The sequence below is a fragment of the Melanotaenia boesemani genome, chromosome 5 (assembly GCF_017639745.1).
Source record: "Melanotaenia boesemani isolate fMelBoe1 chromosome 5, fMelBoe1.pri, whole genome shotgun sequence".
Taxonomy (NCBI): Eukaryota; Metazoa; Chordata; class Actinopteri; order Atheriniformes; family Melanotaeniidae; genus Melanotaenia; species Melanotaenia boesemani.
Genome location: NC_055686.1, coordinates 13289899 through 13309705, shown reverse-complemented (window position 1 = coordinate 13309705; position 19807 = coordinate 13289899). Strand labels below are relative to the sequence as shown.

General features: G+C 38.4%; 1 protein-coding gene across 1 annotated transcript in view; it reads left to right on the top strand.

Annotated features, from left to right (window-relative positions):
- fgf11a (fibroblast growth factor 11a) overlaps nucleotides 1-11169 on the top strand; it is a 105967-nt gene extending 94798 nt beyond the window's left edge. Inside the window, exons 4-5 of the mRNA XM_041984412.1 lie at nucleotides 7197-7395; nucleotides 11027-11169. Coding sequence (XP_041840346.1) covers nucleotides 7197-7395; nucleotides 11027-11169 — 342 coding nt within the window. The remainder of the gene's footprint in view (nucleotides 1-7196; nucleotides 7396-11026) is intronic.
- Nucleotides 11170-19807: the final 8638 nt, after the last annotated feature.

Sequence of the window (19807 nt, the reverse complement as noted above, 5' to 3'; positions counted from 1 at the left end):
ACTTGAATCTTTGGGATTCAGCTTGGGCACCAAAGGCTGGCTAGAGTTAGGAGAAAAGACTGTGGCTGTGGCTTGATTTGATTCCACTTTCACAATGTTTAATGCATATTTGGTAGCCGTATTTTCTAGATTGCCACTCTCACAGCCTCTAGAAATTGCATATTTTCAAAGCATAACTATTGGTCATCATCGCAGCTTTCACAATCCACCTACACTGCTGTATTTATCAGGACAGTCTCTAAACTTTCCATGTACTGGGTGCTTTTCCTTACTGCCTGAAGAAAGCTACAGTCAGGTAAACGTCACCTGTGTGTGAATGACAACGCAATGACCTTTAGTTCCTAATGAAGCTGAGAGTGTTTCTTCTGTGAAGCTTGAAAAACTTCATTGTATCACAGAAGTCAAACATCCAAGGATGCTTGATGGGCTCGGATTAGAAATGTGAGTTTGTTAAAAACTCGCAAATAAGAAAATCATTTACTTTATTTAAAGATGTAAATTTGCAAGAAATTTGAAGAAGATTCAAGCATGTGACCTAGAGCTTGACTCAAAGCTTGCTTGTGTGTTTCAAAATCCTATTTTCTACTACTTTCAGCCTAAATGTCTTATTTTTTGTACTTATCATAAATGGTGCTGTTGGCTCCTAAAATCCCACTCGATGCAGTTACAGCTCTCACATGAAAGCCAGTATTGATCGACTGCAACCGCTGACATACAAAACCATAAACATCATTCACTGAAAGCTGTAGAAACATATGTACCTCAGCAGTAATGTAGAGTACAAACGCAAACTTGAGCAAGCACATGTCCTCTGGGACATGTTCAATAAGTGTCTATGACTTCATTCCTCTGGATTAACCTGTGGTTGCCTGATTGCAACTTGTAAGTCATTTCATTTTCTTCATGCCCAGTTGCTGTGTCGCACTTTTGATCAAAACCTAATTCAGTTTTTTTTTCTATCCTACTGCCTATTGACTTTTAACTGAAAATTGTACATGGAGTCAATCACTCGGGTGATTGCATGCGATGCTTGTTGGTTAACAGTAGGAGTCTGTAGGAGTCAGAAAACAAGATGAGGCTGCGTGTCATGCCTTTTAAACAATACTTTCTCTATTTTTCTTTCTCTCATCTCTCATGTCATTTTGATTTCCCTTTTTCATTTCTCTTTCTCCTCCTCTTGTTTCATCTTGTCTCTTTTCCACGTGCCACTTCCCCTGTTTCTCTGCGCTCTGTCTGTGGGATTGAGTGATGAGGGAAGGAGCCGGTCCATCCGTCACCATCAGTGTTGTGCGTATGTGTGTGTGCGCACATCCGTATGCATGTCATCTGGTGCCGGGTGGCCTCCCACTGATGTAAGAGGGATCCGTCATGTCTCTCTGTCACAACAGCAGACACGCATGAGTGGGCGTACACACCCTCTCACACACATGCACATGCAATCCTCTCCACTTAACTGTCTGCAACACAAATTCAAGCTTAATGTGTTAGTCTGTTCCACACTAAAAAGCACTAAATGTTGGTCGAGGATGAATGAAAGATAATAAAGTAATTCAAATCTTTTCAGAATCACCCAGAAAAGTGTTTCTGATGCTATTTAGGTTTCCTGGATTTGTGCAAGTCTGTAATATCTGGCATTATTGCTTCATTTCTGATGAGATATTTTAACTTATTTCTGCTCTTTGCTTAAAAAACAGCCCAGAGAGAGAAATGCTGTGTTGTGTCGTGGCTTTTCTCTGACTCGAGTGGTTTTTAGCATGCTGAAAGAATTCCTCCTGGGGAGAGCTGAGAGTTATGGAGTGGCAAGTAGACACCCGTTAATTTTGGAGCATCAAGACGAGCAGCAGCAGGAGCTCCAGGACTGTGTTCGGAGCAGCACCTGCTGAGCACATGAGGAACTGCACTGGTGTTAATGATGTCTAGACAGTCTTTGAGGATACAGGAAAGAAGGTGATTATTGGACTAAGTTAAGAGATATTTTTCAGTTTTTATTAAATGGAGGCTGGAGTTTGTTGCTTTGGACAAAGCGGTGTGAGGAAGGATGACTTTTCCACAGCTTTTGACAAAGAGGAAAAGATGAGTCAGAAATCCGCCTGAAGTCTGTTCAGAGTAATCTGTGCAGACAGATGTGCATCTGTCCCTGGTGTATCTGCACTGAGAATAATTTGTCTCCATAAACGACTGCTTAATAATGTTTTATCCCATAAAGCAGCATTACTGTTGGCAGCTTGAGTGTGTGTTTGCAATTAATTGCATGAAGTAAGGCAAAAAGCTACCATTTAATTCTCAATTATCCCAACCTAATATATCTTTTAAACATTATTAATTCATTTTAGACTTTCAAAAATGTATAATAATGAAAAAATTTGGATATAATTAAGAGTTGCAAACACACAAGGGGGTTAAATTAACAAACTGTGCCTCCTGGAGCTGAGTCTGCCTCTGAATGCACTTTAATCTGTATGTTTTCTGCTGTGTGGTAATCCTGAGTTACACAGGCTTAACCTGCGGTTGCCCGTCTGTAAGTAATTTTAACTTTACCTCAAATTACATGAAACATGAAGTGTACAGGGGGAATCCATAAACTGATTATTCTTGTAAAGCAGCACACATTTTATTTTCGCCCATGCCTGTCTCATCTAATCTCATGTTTACTGGGCCGGAGGTCTTCTCACTTTAACCCCCATTTGATTTAAACAAAGGCTCTCAGGAGCATTGTCACAGCATCTTCTTGTCTGTGCCAAATTTAAGCTCGTAGACACCTTGTTTATTTTCCGTCAGCACTGCAGACACTTAGATAAGATGACAGACAAGGAAAGAGCCTGCCCTTAAACTTCCGTCTGAATCATCAGGACTTTGAGTGGACTTGACATCCTGATGGGGTTGAAAGGCTGTTAAGAAGACACCAGCTTGCAGTTTAATGGGATTTATAAAGAGGGGTCATATTTGCCCAGAGAGACATGTGGTTTTGCAGGTTTTTGTAAAGAGAGAAACGCAATAAAGGTATGTTAATGGTAGAGTTGCTGTGAGAATTTTTGTCAAAGTTCAGGTAAAGCTACTTTAAAATAATGCATAGCAAAATATCCAAAGAAAAAATCTCCTTAAAAAGAATTTTCATTTTCTCCGAATGAGTGTGAAGTTTTGCTTGAAGCTGTAACAGTTGTCAGATAAATATGGAGAAAAGTTAAAGTACAAAGTCAATTTTAGTGACGATACGGCCAAATAAGTAGTAACTAAAAGTTAAATATAAAGTAGATATATACAAGCTCTGGTTCATTTAGCCATGATGGAAACATTAATGTCTTCAGGGTTTCACTAACACACCTGTTCCCATTTATTTTTTTCATTTTAAATTCTCCTTTAATTAACCAGATTAATCCTTATTGAGATCAGAAATATCATTTTTAAAGAAAGACGAATAAAAAGACAAGTTTATAACATATCCCAAAATAAACAGACAACAACTATTAGACACAGCAAGTAAAATGACAAGTAAAACAAAGGTTGCAGACAACATTAATGAAATACAGTGTGGGTTGAATAATGCACAGAATTTTAAAAATAGTCACACTGATCAAGCGAGGTTTCCTCTCAAGCTCTTGAAATCAGCTTAAACTCTTGTTAATTTCTAATCAGTTTGTATTCAAAGTGCAAGAAGCAGCATGTTTATAACCTTTATCCCCAAGTTCTCTTCTCACTCGCAGGACTACCATCTGTAGACCAGGATGAGAGTAAAGGCCATAGTGAGTCTGGTTTCCAGACATGTAGGTACAGAGATTTAACAGAACTAGGCCAAGAATCATTTTATACAAATGAGAATCAGCCAATGTGAGAGGCTGCAGTGAGGTGTGTGTGATTTCCACAGCCAGTACTGAAACTCAAAGCACAATACTACACACTATCTAGTTTCACAAGACACTGATCTAGCAGTAGTTGTAGTAATATTCATTAGTTAAAATTTTGGAGAACATGCTGTTAACCAGCACCTGAAAGTGAAATAAAATAGCCAGCTGTCTGCATATAATCTGTCTTTCATTAAACAAAGTGCATCTGAATGTTTGTTGAGGCCTGAAAAACAAAGTAAGTTTGACATATTCAGACTTTCTGTGGTTGATTTGGTTTAAATAATCCTGGCAGTAATAATGGAGATCAGTAACATACCCAGGTTTTCTGTAAAATAGGACAACCAATCACATTAGCATATTTCTAGCCGATTAGGGAAAAACGCCGCTGCTGCAGTTCAAGCGAGAGGGAAAGGTGATCTAATTTAAAGGAGACAAAGGGGGAAACGTAAAGATGAAAGCCGGTTTCAGCATTGTTGTTGTCAACAGCTGACAGAGTGAATGTGCAAATTAATAAGCTAATTAATCCCTTCCATGTCAATAAGCATGATAAGATTTATACTCTGTTATTTGAAGAATGCATCTCATGCTAATTATCTGAAGAAGTTTAGTCGTTTTCTGTCAGTGAAACCTCTTTGCACCAGTTAAAAGCTAAATCAGAAAGAGGATCGCAAATGTCGAAGATCATTTTCATCCAGGCTCTAAAAAGCTAAATAGCTGTAGTCATTTGAATTATTTTATAAATAAAAAATATATGGATATGAATATGAATGTATAGACATCAGTTTTGCCAGCGTGACATGATGCATACTTGATGTATAGATTTCCATGGTGATGAGCACTGGTACGAAGTGAACTAGCTTTATAATACCAAAATCCAGAGCTGAACCTGAAGTTACCTGCTAAGCCACAAATCCTGCTTCTTACTGTAAAACTGGCCCCTGGAGTGTCCTCAACATCTGGGATAGAGCCTTTGGTCCCTGTGGGTTGTCAGGTCTTTTGTTGGCTTCTCTATGATGGATGCTCTGAAATCCAATAATGACTGGTTCAAAAAATGTTTGAAGTTGTTGGAAAATAATTGAGATAAAAAGTCTCGCTCTCTTTCCTGCTGGTGGTTTAAATGTCGTGACCAAACACCAGTTCAACGATGACAAAAAAGTAACTAAGATAACAAAGATTTTAATTTTGTCTTCTCAATGATATAAGATTTTTTTTCTTCTTCTTCTACAGTGATACAGTAGGGTGTTGTTATACCTGACATGTTTGACTGCCACCTGCAACCTTCCTCAGAACTGACACATTTCTGACATGTTATCAGCTGTTTTCCAGAGGTGTGACCATCCGAGCAAACCTATAAGAGCTGCTGGGATGGCCACGCCCCCTGCCATGTGGTGGTCTCTGGAGTAGGGAATCCCAGGTGTCACACCTCTGAAAAACAACTGATAACACGTCAGCAACGCTGTTGTAACACGTCAGGTATGTTACAACATTCTACTACTACTAAAAACTTATATTAATGACCAAAAATTTACTTTAGTTGTTCAATTTAATGTAAAACTAATTAAAATGTTCTTCTGCAGTTTGGGAATATACTACTTTTGCATCCAATGAAATGTGATTTTTGAATTTTGTGTTTAATCAAAACTGATAGAGGAAGGTCTGATCAGAACACAGGAATTGTAGCTTTCTGTTTTTTTCTGTACATTTAGAAATGCAAAAGCAGATAGCACCATGCTGACTGCTTCATAGGAATTTTAAAAGAGCTGATGTGGGCTGATGAGATCCAGTTGTAAGTTACCACATGTTGTCTGCAAAAAGGCAGCTTTCTGTGGCTTGTTTCTGTGTTTAATTTAGGACAAACTGAAGTCTGGAATAAAAGGAAAACATTTTTAATGATTTTAATTCTCTAAATAGTCTCAACTGTAACATTATTAGAAAACAAGCCTTAGAGAAAACAAGAATTGTCCTGATCTATGTAGATACAGGCAGTTTCCCTCCACCAAGGTTCTGCCCTTACAACTTGATTCAGCATGTGAATTAAGGAAAAAGAAAAGATAAAAACTAATAATTCGCTTGTTTAATCCACAGAGAATTAGCTGCCACCTAATGTATTTAGTTCTTGCTTCCTGATGGTGGTTCCATGGTTGTAGTAACTAACCAGAAAGCATTGCTTTGCACAAGGTTAGTCGTGGACTGGTTAAGACATAACACACTATCGCACTTATTTCCACACACAGACACTGACCACATTATTCATATTCAGTTTAAACCTCGGACTAAATCGATTAATGAACTTGAGCATGCCCATCTGGAGGGGGTGTGGGATGGTGATCAGGCATTACAAAGCAGGTTTTAATCTGTTAAAGCTGCCTCCACATACACACTCAGAGCAGCAAAGATGGAGTGTGTCACGCTGCAGTGCAAACACACTTAATGATAGCAATCTGATTACACCTTTAGAGACGCTGCAGACCTTTAGATTTCACTCTGCGCTAATAGAGCCAAGGTAATGGGTGGTGAGGAAATAAATGGCTGCCTAAGTGAATGGATGTGTAATTAAAGAACAGGCAATACAGTCAATCTAATTACCTTGTTTATGTGGAGTACAGTGGATACAAGCAGGTGTTGAGGCCAGGCGATGAACAGAGGGGCAGAAAGATACAGAACAGTGCTACAAGTCAAAGAGGAGTGAGATGAGGGGGAAAAGAGTATGAGAGATGGAGGGAGAGCAAACTCCTTATTCAGGTCTTTTCTGCTCACCCGTCACATCAAGGCTTCAAATCAATCCTGCAAATTGGTTTGTTCCTCCACAAGGTTACCAAATGACGGAGGAATGGAGGGAATGAAGTGGAGAAGGAGAGGCAGAATATGAGGCAGAGAAGGAATATGTGCAAGCTGAAACCAGAAAGAGAGGCGATGGCGGGGAGGGCGGGGATGTCCAGCTGTTGACGTATTATCTAATGCAGAGCAAAGTGTGTCTGTGCATGTGTGTGAGCTGAAGGCCAATGGCGGGGTCATTAAACTATGAAAGGGGTGAAGGATCCGGGTTGATTGTTGTTTGTTACAGGTAAACCGAACTGACTGAATTATGGCATCCTGGTTCAAAAACCGCTTTGTCCATGTGTACATGCAGGACTGAGTTTATCTAAGTGTGTGTGGGTGTTTGCACTATGTCGATGCAGCCACAGATGCTCCTGTAACCCTGTCATGATGAAATGTGGAGCCCATTTCCTCCCATTCCCACCTGAGCCAGTGGAGAGTAAATATATAAATAATAGACCAGATAAAAAATGGCACACACTCTAAATGTGTTATTCTTCTCTTGTGACCTGATTCATGTGTGTGTGTGTCTTGCAGGAACACTTCACACCAGAGTGTAAGTTCAAGGAGTGTGTGTTTGAGAACTACTACGTCACCTACTCATCCATCCTATACAGACAGACCCAGTCGGGGCGAGCCTGGTACATCGGCATCAACCGGGACGGGCAAGTCATGAAGGGAAACCGGGTCAAGAAGACCAAGGGTGCTGCTCACTTCCTGCCCAAACTTATCGAAGGTAGAACCAATAAACATATCTATGCAGAAAGGAAGGACAATTCCACGATTTGCTCTGGTGCACTGGCAGCAAAGTTTATGATACTTTTATTGTTATGTTATTATTATTATTATTATTATCTAATATACCCTTATCCAACATAATTTTTTCTCAGCATTCTGTAATTCTTCTCCCAGTCAAAAGAGGGAATGTCTAATTTGTTACTAAAGAACTGATTCTGTTAGTAACAAGTGATTGAATTAAGTTTTTCCAAGTTCATTTATTAAGTTTGTTCAACTTTAAGTCAGACTTACTCAAATCTTTGAGTTTGTTTTAAATCTGATTCTGAATTTCATGGGAAATCTATTTAAAAGATTAAAGTTTGTCTAAATGAATTAAGCTGCAATTAAATATGGTATTCATATTTTACTTAAGAATTTAGCATGGATAGTAAGTATTTCAGTTGTACATTTTCACTTTATATATATTGATTTTTGCTGCTGGAAATATGCAAACACCAGCTTTATAGATGATGGATGTCACTTCTAGTATTGTCCTTTATACTCATGATGCCAACTTTAACATTCAAACAGAACAAAACTTTCCATCAACATTGTCTAAATTTAAACATAAATCAGTTTAGCCTTGTTTCCACCAACGGGTGTGGGTCAGGACCGGATGGTTAGGGTGTGGATATGTTTTGTAAACTGTAATATCGTTGCATTTCCACAGTCAACCGTAACCTTACCTGACAGCCGGATAGTGATAGATGCCTCAGCTACGTAATAACATGATGCCATTGCAGTGCAAAACCTCCCTTAAAGTATAACCAAAACACCACTCAGAAACAAAGAAAGAGAAGTTTGTTTCCTTTCTTCTTGGCAATGCTTCATAAAGTCATTTTAAACAGATATTTAATCAACAACAAAAGAAAATCTTTTGCTCTAAACGAGGAGCTGCTCCTATTTTGTTTTTATGTCAGGTCGTACAGGAAATGCCTTTTTTCCACCAATCAGTGGATTGCAGTGTGTCAAACTCCCCGCTTTTTTGTCGGATCAATTAGATTGGTACCCCAACGGAAGGGTCCTAAAAAAGTAGGACGGGACGAGTCTGATGAGGGTACCCTTCCCATTCGTTGCATGTGGAAATGCAAAAAAACGTGTCCTGCCCCACCCGGCCCTGCGCCCTTTGGTGAAAACAGGGTTTTAGGAAACCACCTAACTCAATTTTATAAGGTAGTAATTACAAAATTTTAAATTCCTGCTCAGTAAAACTTTGTGGTGTTTGCAGTGGCGTTGGATTGAAGGAGGGGGCTTTCTTTGTGATTTGTCATAATGAAAGAAAGCCAGTCTGGTTGAATGAAGAAGGGAATTAATTCTGTATTAACAATAATGACGGGTGTTCTTTGAGGGCCCTAAAATGGTGCAAAATTGTTTAGTCAACACAGAGTGAAACCAGACAGCCAGAGGTGAACGTCTTGTATTTCTTCAAAGAAAGTAAAGTCTGGATACCAGAAAAGGGAGAGAAAAAACAGTGGGTAAGAAAATAAAGTGAGGGGCATCAGCTTCTTATTCATTTCTTAGCTGAGCAGCACCTGAACTAACATCCAGTTTGAGCTCATATCATCAGCATGTGTCTGAGTCAGAGCATCATGTTAGGATTCATTTAACAACCCAGATAAATTACTGTCAGAAATTGATCAAAGTTATTACCACAAATCATTTGACTTACATGGCCCTTGCAATTTAAAAATTAGATATTTTAATCTATCTCCATTGTTCGGTCATGATATATTTGGTATCAGTGGATTCCTTGTAAGTGGAGATGCCACTGTCATCACATTGTCTGAAAAACTGAATGCACCAGACCCCAAAATCTGTAATGTTGATAACATTTGATACTATAATTGTCAAATTAATCAAATAAAGCAAAGGAGGAGATTTTTTCAATTTTAAGGCCACAATGAATGATAATAAGACAGAGTCTGATTATAACCCCTAGTGTTGGTGCATTTGATTCAGATTTATTACCATATTAAAAAAATCTGACCTTGATAAAGGGCTGTCTTATAATTATTACTGAAATGCGTCATTCAGTGCATTAGCTAGAAAATAAGGAAGTGACATGATTACGAAAGCAGCCTAGTCTGCATGTTATAAGATACAGAGAAGAAAAAGTTTACAGTCAGACAGGAGGTGCAATTCAAAACATGACTTGTGTTTGTTGGTGTAGGCAAGAAAAAGGTTTATTACATAGCAGTCACATATACCTTTCAGTTCCACTGTAACATTGCAGTCTATCAGTATTAACAAAACTTAACATCATGAACCAAATGGTCCTCAGTAGCAGCAGGTTCATCATCATGTCCATATGACAGCACTGGGGATGTGAGACAAGTAGGCAGCAAAGTTCTTCAAGTTACAATCAAGCTGATGCAAATGAAGCTGCAATGATTCTGAACTGATTCTACCTAGCTTGTGTGGGGTCTGTCCTCCTTGTGGCAGAGAATAAGATATAGAAGATGCTAGTAATGAAAGGGTAAGTGAAGGTTGCTCTGAACATAGTGAGGAGGTTGAGGGGAGAAAAGAGGAGAAACAGGAAGATAGTGAGAGGCTGATCAATGCAGAAGAGCATCTGCCAGATGAACCAGAATATGGCCACAGAAGCTACTTTGCCATTTAGAGGTTAAACTAAGATCATATTTGTTATCTCTGTCTTATACCATGGAAAAAGTATGTGTGAGATCTATTGATCAAGTCCCACCAAGATGCTTTGTACAGTACATAGGGCCCAGAATTTCATGCTATGCCCCTGGGTATTAGCAAAATTATTAATAAATGTTTTGAATCCATCTGACTAGTTGAAGTAACTTCATAAATGAACTTGGATAAACACTTTTCAACCCCAAATGGACTCGATTCAATTAAGCTGGTTTTAAATGCCCTTTATTTCAAGTTAATTGAATCAAACAAAAGTTACCAATAAAAAAAAGTGCTTTAGATCAATACAGTCCAAATACTCTTTTCAGAGTATAATATCAATTTATAAAGATGTTTTACTTGAGAAGTAAACCATGTTTACTATGAGACAACAGCAGTAGGCACAGCTAACAGCTAACAGAGGACATATTTTACTAGATAACAATCATAAAGCTGTGTTAATAAATTTGTAGCCACTTGAAAGCAGCAAAACAACCTGCAAGCACATGTGGTAGCAACAAGTGGAAAATCAGTACCCTAAATGACATCTTTCAAGTGCTTAGCAGCAATAGCATTTATATTGTATCTTACTTTTTTTTTTTTTTTTTTTTTTTCACAAACAGCTATCAGTTGCTTTTGGAAACAAGACTGACAACTTTGCCAAAGTAAAGTTGTGGTCTAAAAACAAAATAATAAATTAGCTGGGAGAGAAATGATTAAACATAACAGTTCAAAGTTTAAAAAATGCTTAATTTAAATAGCAGTGTAGTATTAAAATATATATAACAGAATGGCTGACTGAAATGCAAGTGAACTGAATGAAACGCAGACTTTAAACATCTGGAGCTGAAGCATCATTATCAGTGAAGACACATTCTTATGAATCATGCAGAAAGTCTCCTGATTTCACATAATAGGTCATTTAACTCTCTGTCCTTTTACTTCCCTTCCAGTGGCCATGTACAGGGAGCCCTCCCTGCATGATGTTGCTGAACAGAGTCCACCCAGGAAAACACCCAAAACCTCCAGTGACTCGCCAGTGCTCCAGAATGGCAAGAAAGACGTTCAATCCAAAACCAAAACCTCCTCCTCCTAGCGCTCAAACATGGAGAAGAGGGAGGTTGGATGACATGGTGCAGTGGCTACCAGCGAACACCTGATCAAAGAGTTTGGGGCCAACCCCCATCTGCTGTCGGTGACACAGACCCAACAATGGACTGGTATCAAAAGTTGGAGAAAAGGAGCAGGTTCAGGCAGAGTGTAGCTGGGAAAAGGAAAGCCCTTTTTACTTATTCAGACTCCAACACCAGCCCTCCACCTTCTTATTTAATAGCCTCTGTGGTTAGCAGAACCTGGGGTGTCAAAGCAATAACTCCATGAAGAGATGAAAAGTGGCCTAGCATTGTAAAGCATGTCACCACAGTGTGTTTCACCGGCTGGAAGGATGCCTTCTAGCTGTCATCAGTGACATTTTTCAGTCAACCAAATATCCCAGCAAAGTCTTCCTGGTTTTACCACAACGGATGCAATAAGCATATCCGTCCCGCTGCAGCACGTTCTTCACGAATGGGTTGTGTGTTTTTTTATTTCCCTGGAGGTTTTTATGCTAATGTTAGCTTGACATAGAGCCATGCTAATGTGATTTTGTCACACAGACCCTTGCAGACTTTAGCTCTGCAGCCATCTGCTCAGTCCACATCTTCTGTGTGTGTCAGCAACTTTCTAAGATGGCCTGAATACTCGTCATCCATGTTTGTGTGTGTGTCTATGCATATGTGCAGTTTCCTCTTCTCCCATTCACCTTTGGCCCAATTTGATTAGTTTGTGACATGGACTCAATTTTTCACTCTGCAGCACAAGAAAACCCTTTTCATCTCTCTGGCTCTGTAAATTGAGTCTGGGGCTGATCAGAAACATTCGAACCTTAAATGAGAGGTCAAGAGCCCCCTTGGCACACAGCATAACCACTCACACACTCATTTATAAACTGATGTTTTCACACGCGTGCAGGAGATTGTTTTGTGGGAACACACTTCATTGCCGTCGTGTCCATTGGTCACCATCATAGAAAATGGTCTCACGGCTTAACACACTTACCACAATGACATGCATTAACACACACACACACAAATACTGATGCAACGACAGATGTGTGAGCGCTGACAAGCAAGATGAGGTAGCTGTGGAGCTGTGACTATGTAGCAAGCAGCCATGCATTACATAAACCTTCAAGGCCCATGCAGCATCTGCAGACTCATTCTGTCATTGTGGTATTACTCCATGTCAGAATATACAGAAAAGAGAGATTTATTTCCGTATCTAAACTGTGCTACCATCTGAAATTGAGCAAATTTTGTAGATATTGCACCACCCTAACTAACCCTCAGGCCTAAAATCCTGCCTTCTTATCACGGAGAACACCTTTAAAGTGCAACATTGACTCATTTAACCTGACTTAAGCTGCTAAATTTGTAAACCAAATTTATCCCCAATACTTAATTTCAATAAATTTTATTAAATGCTGATTGTTAAATTAATGCAACACATTGCTACCAATTCTTATGGGGTGTCTCCAAAAAATGATTTTAGTTTTCTATTAATGAACAGCAGATAAATGATGGGAAATGTAGAAAAGAAAATGTGAATCCTTGCAAAAAGCATTTTGATTTGCCTTTTCTTGTGTTAAAGATTTAATGATGCTTGAGCAAATGACTTCCTGTTGGCATAGAAATAACTATAAAATAAGCAAACAAACAAATCAGTGTCTAGTGGGGGGTTGATTTAGTAGCTGCAGCATCACAACACTATAGCTTGATCAAATTCATTGTGAATACGGGGCATAAGCAGAGATTTTATTTGTTGTATTACAACTGATGCCTACATCTCCCACAATGCAGTTCCAAATTGTGATTTTTGGCATCCAGTGGAAAAGTCATTCTTGCTTCCAAAAGTTCCTGACTGAGTGAAATTGCTCACAGAGTGGAAGCTGTGATGAGAGCTAACCGTTTTTCTAATAATAAATGTAAAGAAAAAATGTGTTTGAGCAGCTAGTGAGAACAAAACATTTCACTTTGTGGCTTTTTATTTCCTTTTTTATTGTTAACATGGTCATTTTATTCACTCATCTGTCCACATTTATCCATCTTATTGATTTAATCAATTTTTTATTGTTAATTTTTGATTTGTCAGAACAGACCTGAAGCACAGTTTATTGTAAGTAATGAGAATTAGTCTTTTTTCTTGCATTAATTAAGACTCCCCCCTTTAATCTTTTCTTCAAGGCCAATAGAATGTGTTAAGCTCATACATGGGGGCTTTTCAATGATCATATTAGAGTTGATAATCTATCAGATAATAACCTAACAATAATACACAAAGTAAAATAAATTGTGTTTGGTTGATTATTTATCTGCTTTAATAACCCCACTTAGATATTATACATAGCTGGAAAGCTTGATACAACAAGGTATAATTTAACATAAGAATTATAAGAATCGTCCTCATGCTGGTCACCAGCCTGGTCACATTTTGCTGTGGGATGGCATTTCTCAACCAGGCGTTGTTGAAGGTCAACTAGTGTGGTTGTGTTGGTCATGCTAGCATGAATAGCTTGACCAAGCTGATTCAAAAGCTAATCCATCCTCTACATTCCCAAATTCTGGAGGTGCTCTGTGACGATCCTGGCTCTGTGGGGACAGTGTTGTCATCCAGGAAGATCAAATCACATCAGTTTTATTTATAAAGCACTTTTCATGCAGAAACAACACAAAGTGTGTTACATTATAGAAACAATTAATGCATATTAAAAAAAAACAAGCCTTCACACACAAAAGTATATAACGAAGCAATTTAAGTACACCCACCTTATTATAGTCTCTTTCACACACAATCACACACAAAGAAAGTACATGTACACTTTTCCCATCCCGCCCACCCCCATGAACTGTCCCTCGTTACTATCTCCTAACCGACTTTTGGCTTGACGTTTAATGCTGCTGTGAGGAAAGATGGAGTTAGGTCCTAGATTCAGAAAATATGTCATTGCCACTGGCTCCAGATTCCCATTCTGTTACTTCTGTCTATTGAGCAGGTGTCAATCAGGTACCAGTCATGCATCTGTGACTTGAATCTGAAAACAATAGTGAATACCAACAGGGGGACATTACAGGGGATTTTGATACATTATTGAGGCACTATCCAAATGATAAGCTGTGTTGCTCATTCCACAAATGTGTGATCTTTCTATATTATACCTCATTGTAAATGAGAATAATCAGGCTTTCCAACAATGTATAATACACCACCAACTGGCATTATTAAAAGGGACAACTATTCAATCAAATGCAAATTTCTTTAATTTATGTGCCAAAATTTTAAATAGCAGCTTCAGGAATCATAAGACCTCATTGCTTTCAGCTCCATACTTTCATTTTCTTTCTTTCTTTTTTTTCCAGATATGGACTTTATAGTCACAACTGACTCACTTTAGCTGATTTCAAACACATTCATGCAAAATTAGCTCATTTACTTAATCTGAAACTCAAAACGGGACAGTGTGTGTTGCAGAGTGAAACTGCATGAGAAGGGGAGGATGTGGGATTATCTGTGAGAATATCTCTGCCTGCAGTGCTGATTTTCTCCATTTTGTTTTTGATCAATCTTTAAAGAACCACCAAACTTTATAAATGCAATTTTAAATTGTCTATATTTATAGTTTCTATAGTTTATCTTTTTTCTACCATAAATCTCTGAGAGATTTTGCCATTGATGAAAGGATGAATTCAAGCCTTGTTTATTTTTAATCTTGTTGTACTTTATTGTATTTGAAATGACCTAACTTTTTTTTAAGGAGCATTAAAAAGCCAAAGTCATATACAATATTATTAATATAAATGATAGCTCTTGGATACATTGTAAGAAAAATTATTATTCTAAATGGAGGAAAGGAAAGATACATTTGTTTGTATTAATTTTATTCGCACTTTTATTAGTGTTTATTTGGTGGAATGGGCTGGGAAAGGAAGACAGTGGCAATCTAAACATATAGGCTACTACTCTATCAGGGGGACTTGTTTTATGTATTTCCATTTGCTCTTTCCACTCAACACAAAAAGCAATCATTTTTCATATCAAACTTTCTTGGCACAGTGCACCAGGTGGTGTAATTGTTTCAGCCTAATGTTTATGTATTGTTGAAAGTCCTGTGTGTTCAGAACTGAGTGTGAGGCTACGCAGAAGATGAAGGTGCAGAGAGGGAACCAAACAAAGGTGGTAAAGAGAGACAGAGAGACACTTTCAGGGAGGATAATAAGTGATGATGAGCAGAAGAAAAGGAAATTGGAGATGGATTTATGGTAACGTGGATGGGGTTACCGCAACCCAGGAACATTTATACAAGCTTCTCCTTTCATGCAAAATCCTCTGCTCCCCTGAACCCATGGTTGTAAATAATAATAGCTGATAACCCGATCAGGAGCGAGGTGCTGAGCAAAGTAATCTGCTACCTGAGAGATGAAGCAAGCTGTACCTCTGCTGTCCTGAGGGAGGAGTGGAGGATTATGTGCACCTTAAAGGAAAGGAGTTAGATTGAGAGAGACAATTAAGGAAGAGAGGAATGAGAAGAGGGAAGATGAGTGAGCAAATAACCTAAAAAGGAGGGACTTTAACTTTTTATTATTTCTCGATTTATGCCACACAAGCTACTGTTAAAACCTCACTTTCACACTGAAGACCTTAATTAAACTGTTAAATAGACTTTCAGGTTGGTGTGTTTGACCAGCCAACCCCCATGGATCTCTAAATCCAGAACACAGTGTTTGACTATTATTTAATTACTCAAATGTTTAATTAACTGAGGCTCCTGCCTGTAAGAGGAAAATTAAGACTGTCTGGGACTAGACACTGTTAAAAGGGAGGTTAGGAGGAACTCAGCAAGCATGACACTTACTACCATGTATTTTTTTAAGGGCTGGTAAATCTATGTTGCAATATCTTTATGTATATGTCATGTCTGTTGATTTCAGAAGTTGATCAGACTTTGAATATAAAAGAAAAAGGGCTAAAGCTTTAGTGTATAAAATAGGAATTATTAGGTAGAATGTCTATTTTCTTGAAGAAGAAGCTGAAAGTAATTAGTCTTTGAGTTGTTAATGTAAACATATTTAAAGGGGCATTGAAGTGATTTTACTTACTTGTTATGAACGCCAATATAACACACAAAAAAAAAATGTAAAATTATTCTCCTTCCAAAAATGAACCCGTTGGTCATCTGTTCATAAAGGCAAGAATTACATTCAAAGATTATGTGACCTCTAGTGGTTGGACAAGTATCTGCATAAAAAGTGTTAAAGTAGTGGATTTTTTATTTCAAATAATAACCAATTAGTTTTAATTCCTAACCCTAAACAAGTAATGTTATTGCCTAAACCTAACTAGGAAGAGAAAAAGACCCCAAGTAACATGCTGCTGTGTTGAAATGTCACCAAAATGATGCACATCAAGATGAAGGTTGAATGTAAGGAATCTGTTTTAGAACAAACAATGAAAGTTTTCTAAAGGGTCCAAACATATTCTGTCTCTCTTTGTTGGGACTTTATGAATTCATGTCAACATGTTATAGCATTTTGCTGACACTTTGGGGCAGTTTTAGAAACATGTGGAACAAACTGAGCTGAGGACAGATAACACATAAGCAGGCCCTGATCCCAAATATGTAGTTTTGATTTCTAAACCTGAACAAGTAAAACTACTGCTCATACCCAACAATGGAAAAAAAAAGTGTTGCATTATTGGCTCAATGCAGTCTAGAGGTGAGAAAAAACATTTGATTGCAGTTGGAACAAATTTGAAAATTGGAAAGATTTTCAGTAATTTACTGATTAATCTAAAACTTACTTGAGGTTTTATTTCTCTTGTGGTCAGTTTTATCTTTTTAAGCCATCGGATTCCAAAAGAAGATTTATGCATTGTGGGGATTTCAGCTCTTTGCTTGTGTATTTAATCTTTCTTGTGAGTTAGCATGCTATATGCTGTGTAAAAACTCTCAAGGGCCCCTTTAATCTTTAAAATCAAACACTTTTTTGAAGCAAAAAATAATATCATGAGGTGACACCTCATGATGGATGTATGCGGATTCAATTTTATCTGTTTTTGTTTTCATTATTTGTTGTTCAGTTGTTTCATTTCCTGCCTCTAACTTTTGTTTAGAGTGACTGCAAGGCAGCAAGATTTTATTACAGCAAGCCATCAAGAACTCTTTTCACTCCTGAATCAGGCAACGCTGACATTTAGTGAGTGACAGATTCGTTTATCACTCAGCTGTAGAGAGATTCATCCTGAAACTGCGTGTAGATTCAGCAGTTAAGTGCAATCCACTAGAAATATCTCCCACTTAAAGCTGCACCCATTTTTTATTTTTCCACCAGAATATGAGGATGTATGAGTTCTTTGTTTCCCTGCTGACTGTTATTTCAATTGTTGTCCTCCACATTAAGCAAGTAGTCATGTGGCATGAAATTTGTCAGTGTTTTCATATAATAACCAACATTTTCTGTTTTTGATGACTCCACCTTCGCATTAACTGAACAGATATCTTTTCAGATTAATCATAATATCATGATATTTTGGGGGTATGAATTTAAGAGTGAAACTGTGAAAGCGCATCACATACTGTTTGCAGTGCTGTTCATTTAAATTTTAGGGTCACAGAAAGGTAGAATTGCTAAATAATTAATTGCCAGTGTAAAGTTTGCATGATTGTGTGTATGTGTGTTTTTTCTTTTACTCTGCTGCTGCAACTCTTCCAACCTGTCTGCTCTCCAGCCTTCAGGCTTCACTTCAAACGATTCTGCTTGAATTACAGGATGTAAAGTTTGCCATTTATCTCAGCGACAGTCTATCTGAGCACATGTTTGATTAGTGAACCCCACCTCCCGATGGCTGAATTTACTGCTTTTAAGTTGCTGATTAATGTCTTGGGATTCAGCTCTAAATGTTAAATATTGTCCCTTTGGAGAATTTGGCATTGCTATACCTTCAAATAAAAAGAGATGGGAGTGTTGTGAGTGGGTATCGAAGGGAGTTAAATGATGTAGATCTGATTCAGCTGCACACAACTCTCTCCCCGGGGACTCCCTTCCCTCCGTTTCTCTCGAGTCAGGGCCCTCCTTGCTTACTGAGCGAATTACAGCTGCAGAGAGGGGGGTCATGCAGGGTTGTGAAGGACTCAGAGTGAAGAGAGGCATGTGTCTGATAATGTAGAGTAGCTAACTCATGCCCTCACAGCCTGCCTTTGAAGTCTCACTTCCTCTCTCTAATCCTGTCTGCAAACAGCAAACACAACTTCCTTTTAACCCGAGGCAGTTTGTATGTGTGTCTGCAGATATTTTACATCACATTTATCAGCTTTGGTCAAAGTCTGCAATCTTTATGAAACTGCGCCCGAACATCTATGTGTCTTATATATGTTCCAAGAAGAGACAGAAGGGGGCGAGGAAAAATGGAGAATAAATCACAGGCTAAATCAATGAGCATGAGTCCTTGAGCTGAAAGCAATAAACTTCATTAACAAGGTGCGGCCACATTATCTGGGAGAGTATGAGGAAAACAACAATAATATTGATATAGGAAACAACTGTGTGTTTTTCAGAGCTTCTATTTTTCTAACACTTTATGTGAGCTGGCTTGTGAGCTGTTTAAGTGTGTGCATTACTTTGAGGTGGAGTCCTTCTACCACATCTGCAATGCAGCAGAAAACACAAAAAGAGAGGGAGGAAGCAAGTCGCTCACGTGCTCTGACAAAAGAGCGAAGCCTTCCTTAGACTTTATTTATTTGTTTATTTTTTAAGACTGGCTTCATAAAAGGGTGCTTTCATACGTGAATCCGGAGCACGTCATGTCACATCCTGTGCAGCTTTAACCAACAGATTCACTTCATTGATATGACTTTGTTTCCTGTGAAGGCACCCACAGCCCCTGGACACGTCTGCATTACACACACCCACAGCAGCCCACATCACACCAGTGCAGATGTGGCTGAATGGGGTGACCTTTACAAGATGACCGTGGAGGGACTTCACCTCTTAGCAGCTAATGCACCAAACATTTTTTAGTAGCTTAGCTTTTGTTTTGAGTGTGTTTTGTTTCAGCTAGTTTGGACTGTGTCTTGGGTATTTTTCAGTGGAATTGCTGTGAATTGTAATGAAATGACATGAGGTAATCTGTGGCCCCTGGTATCCATTGTAATTCCCTGTTGGTCTACACGTGTCTTTGTTTGACGTGTTTCATTTGCTGTTTAAATACATATCTGTGTCTCCTACTTTCATATTGTTGAACAGTGAATATAAAACGCTGGGTTGACAAAGAGAGAAGAGTCGTCGGGTTAAAAATCTCTTCCTTCTGATCCCCCAGAATCCGCCTGTTAATCGCAGACCAACTAACTGACCTCTGACCTCTGAGCTTTCATCTGATTGGCTCACCAGCAGCATGTGGACTGCTCATTCACTGTCTCCTCCTCAAACACACACAGACACAGCATCTACATGTGTGTATGTTTATTTGTGATCAATCCTCATTATTTCCCCTCTTTGTTTGTCTTTTCTTTGGACTGCATGGATGATCAAACTTACTGTGAGTCTTCCAGAGAGATTTTAAGGAAAACACCATATTGTTACTTTCCTTCTTGTCTTCCAAATGCAAAAAGAGTTGCTTCAGTCTTCCAGTTACGAAAGCCACTA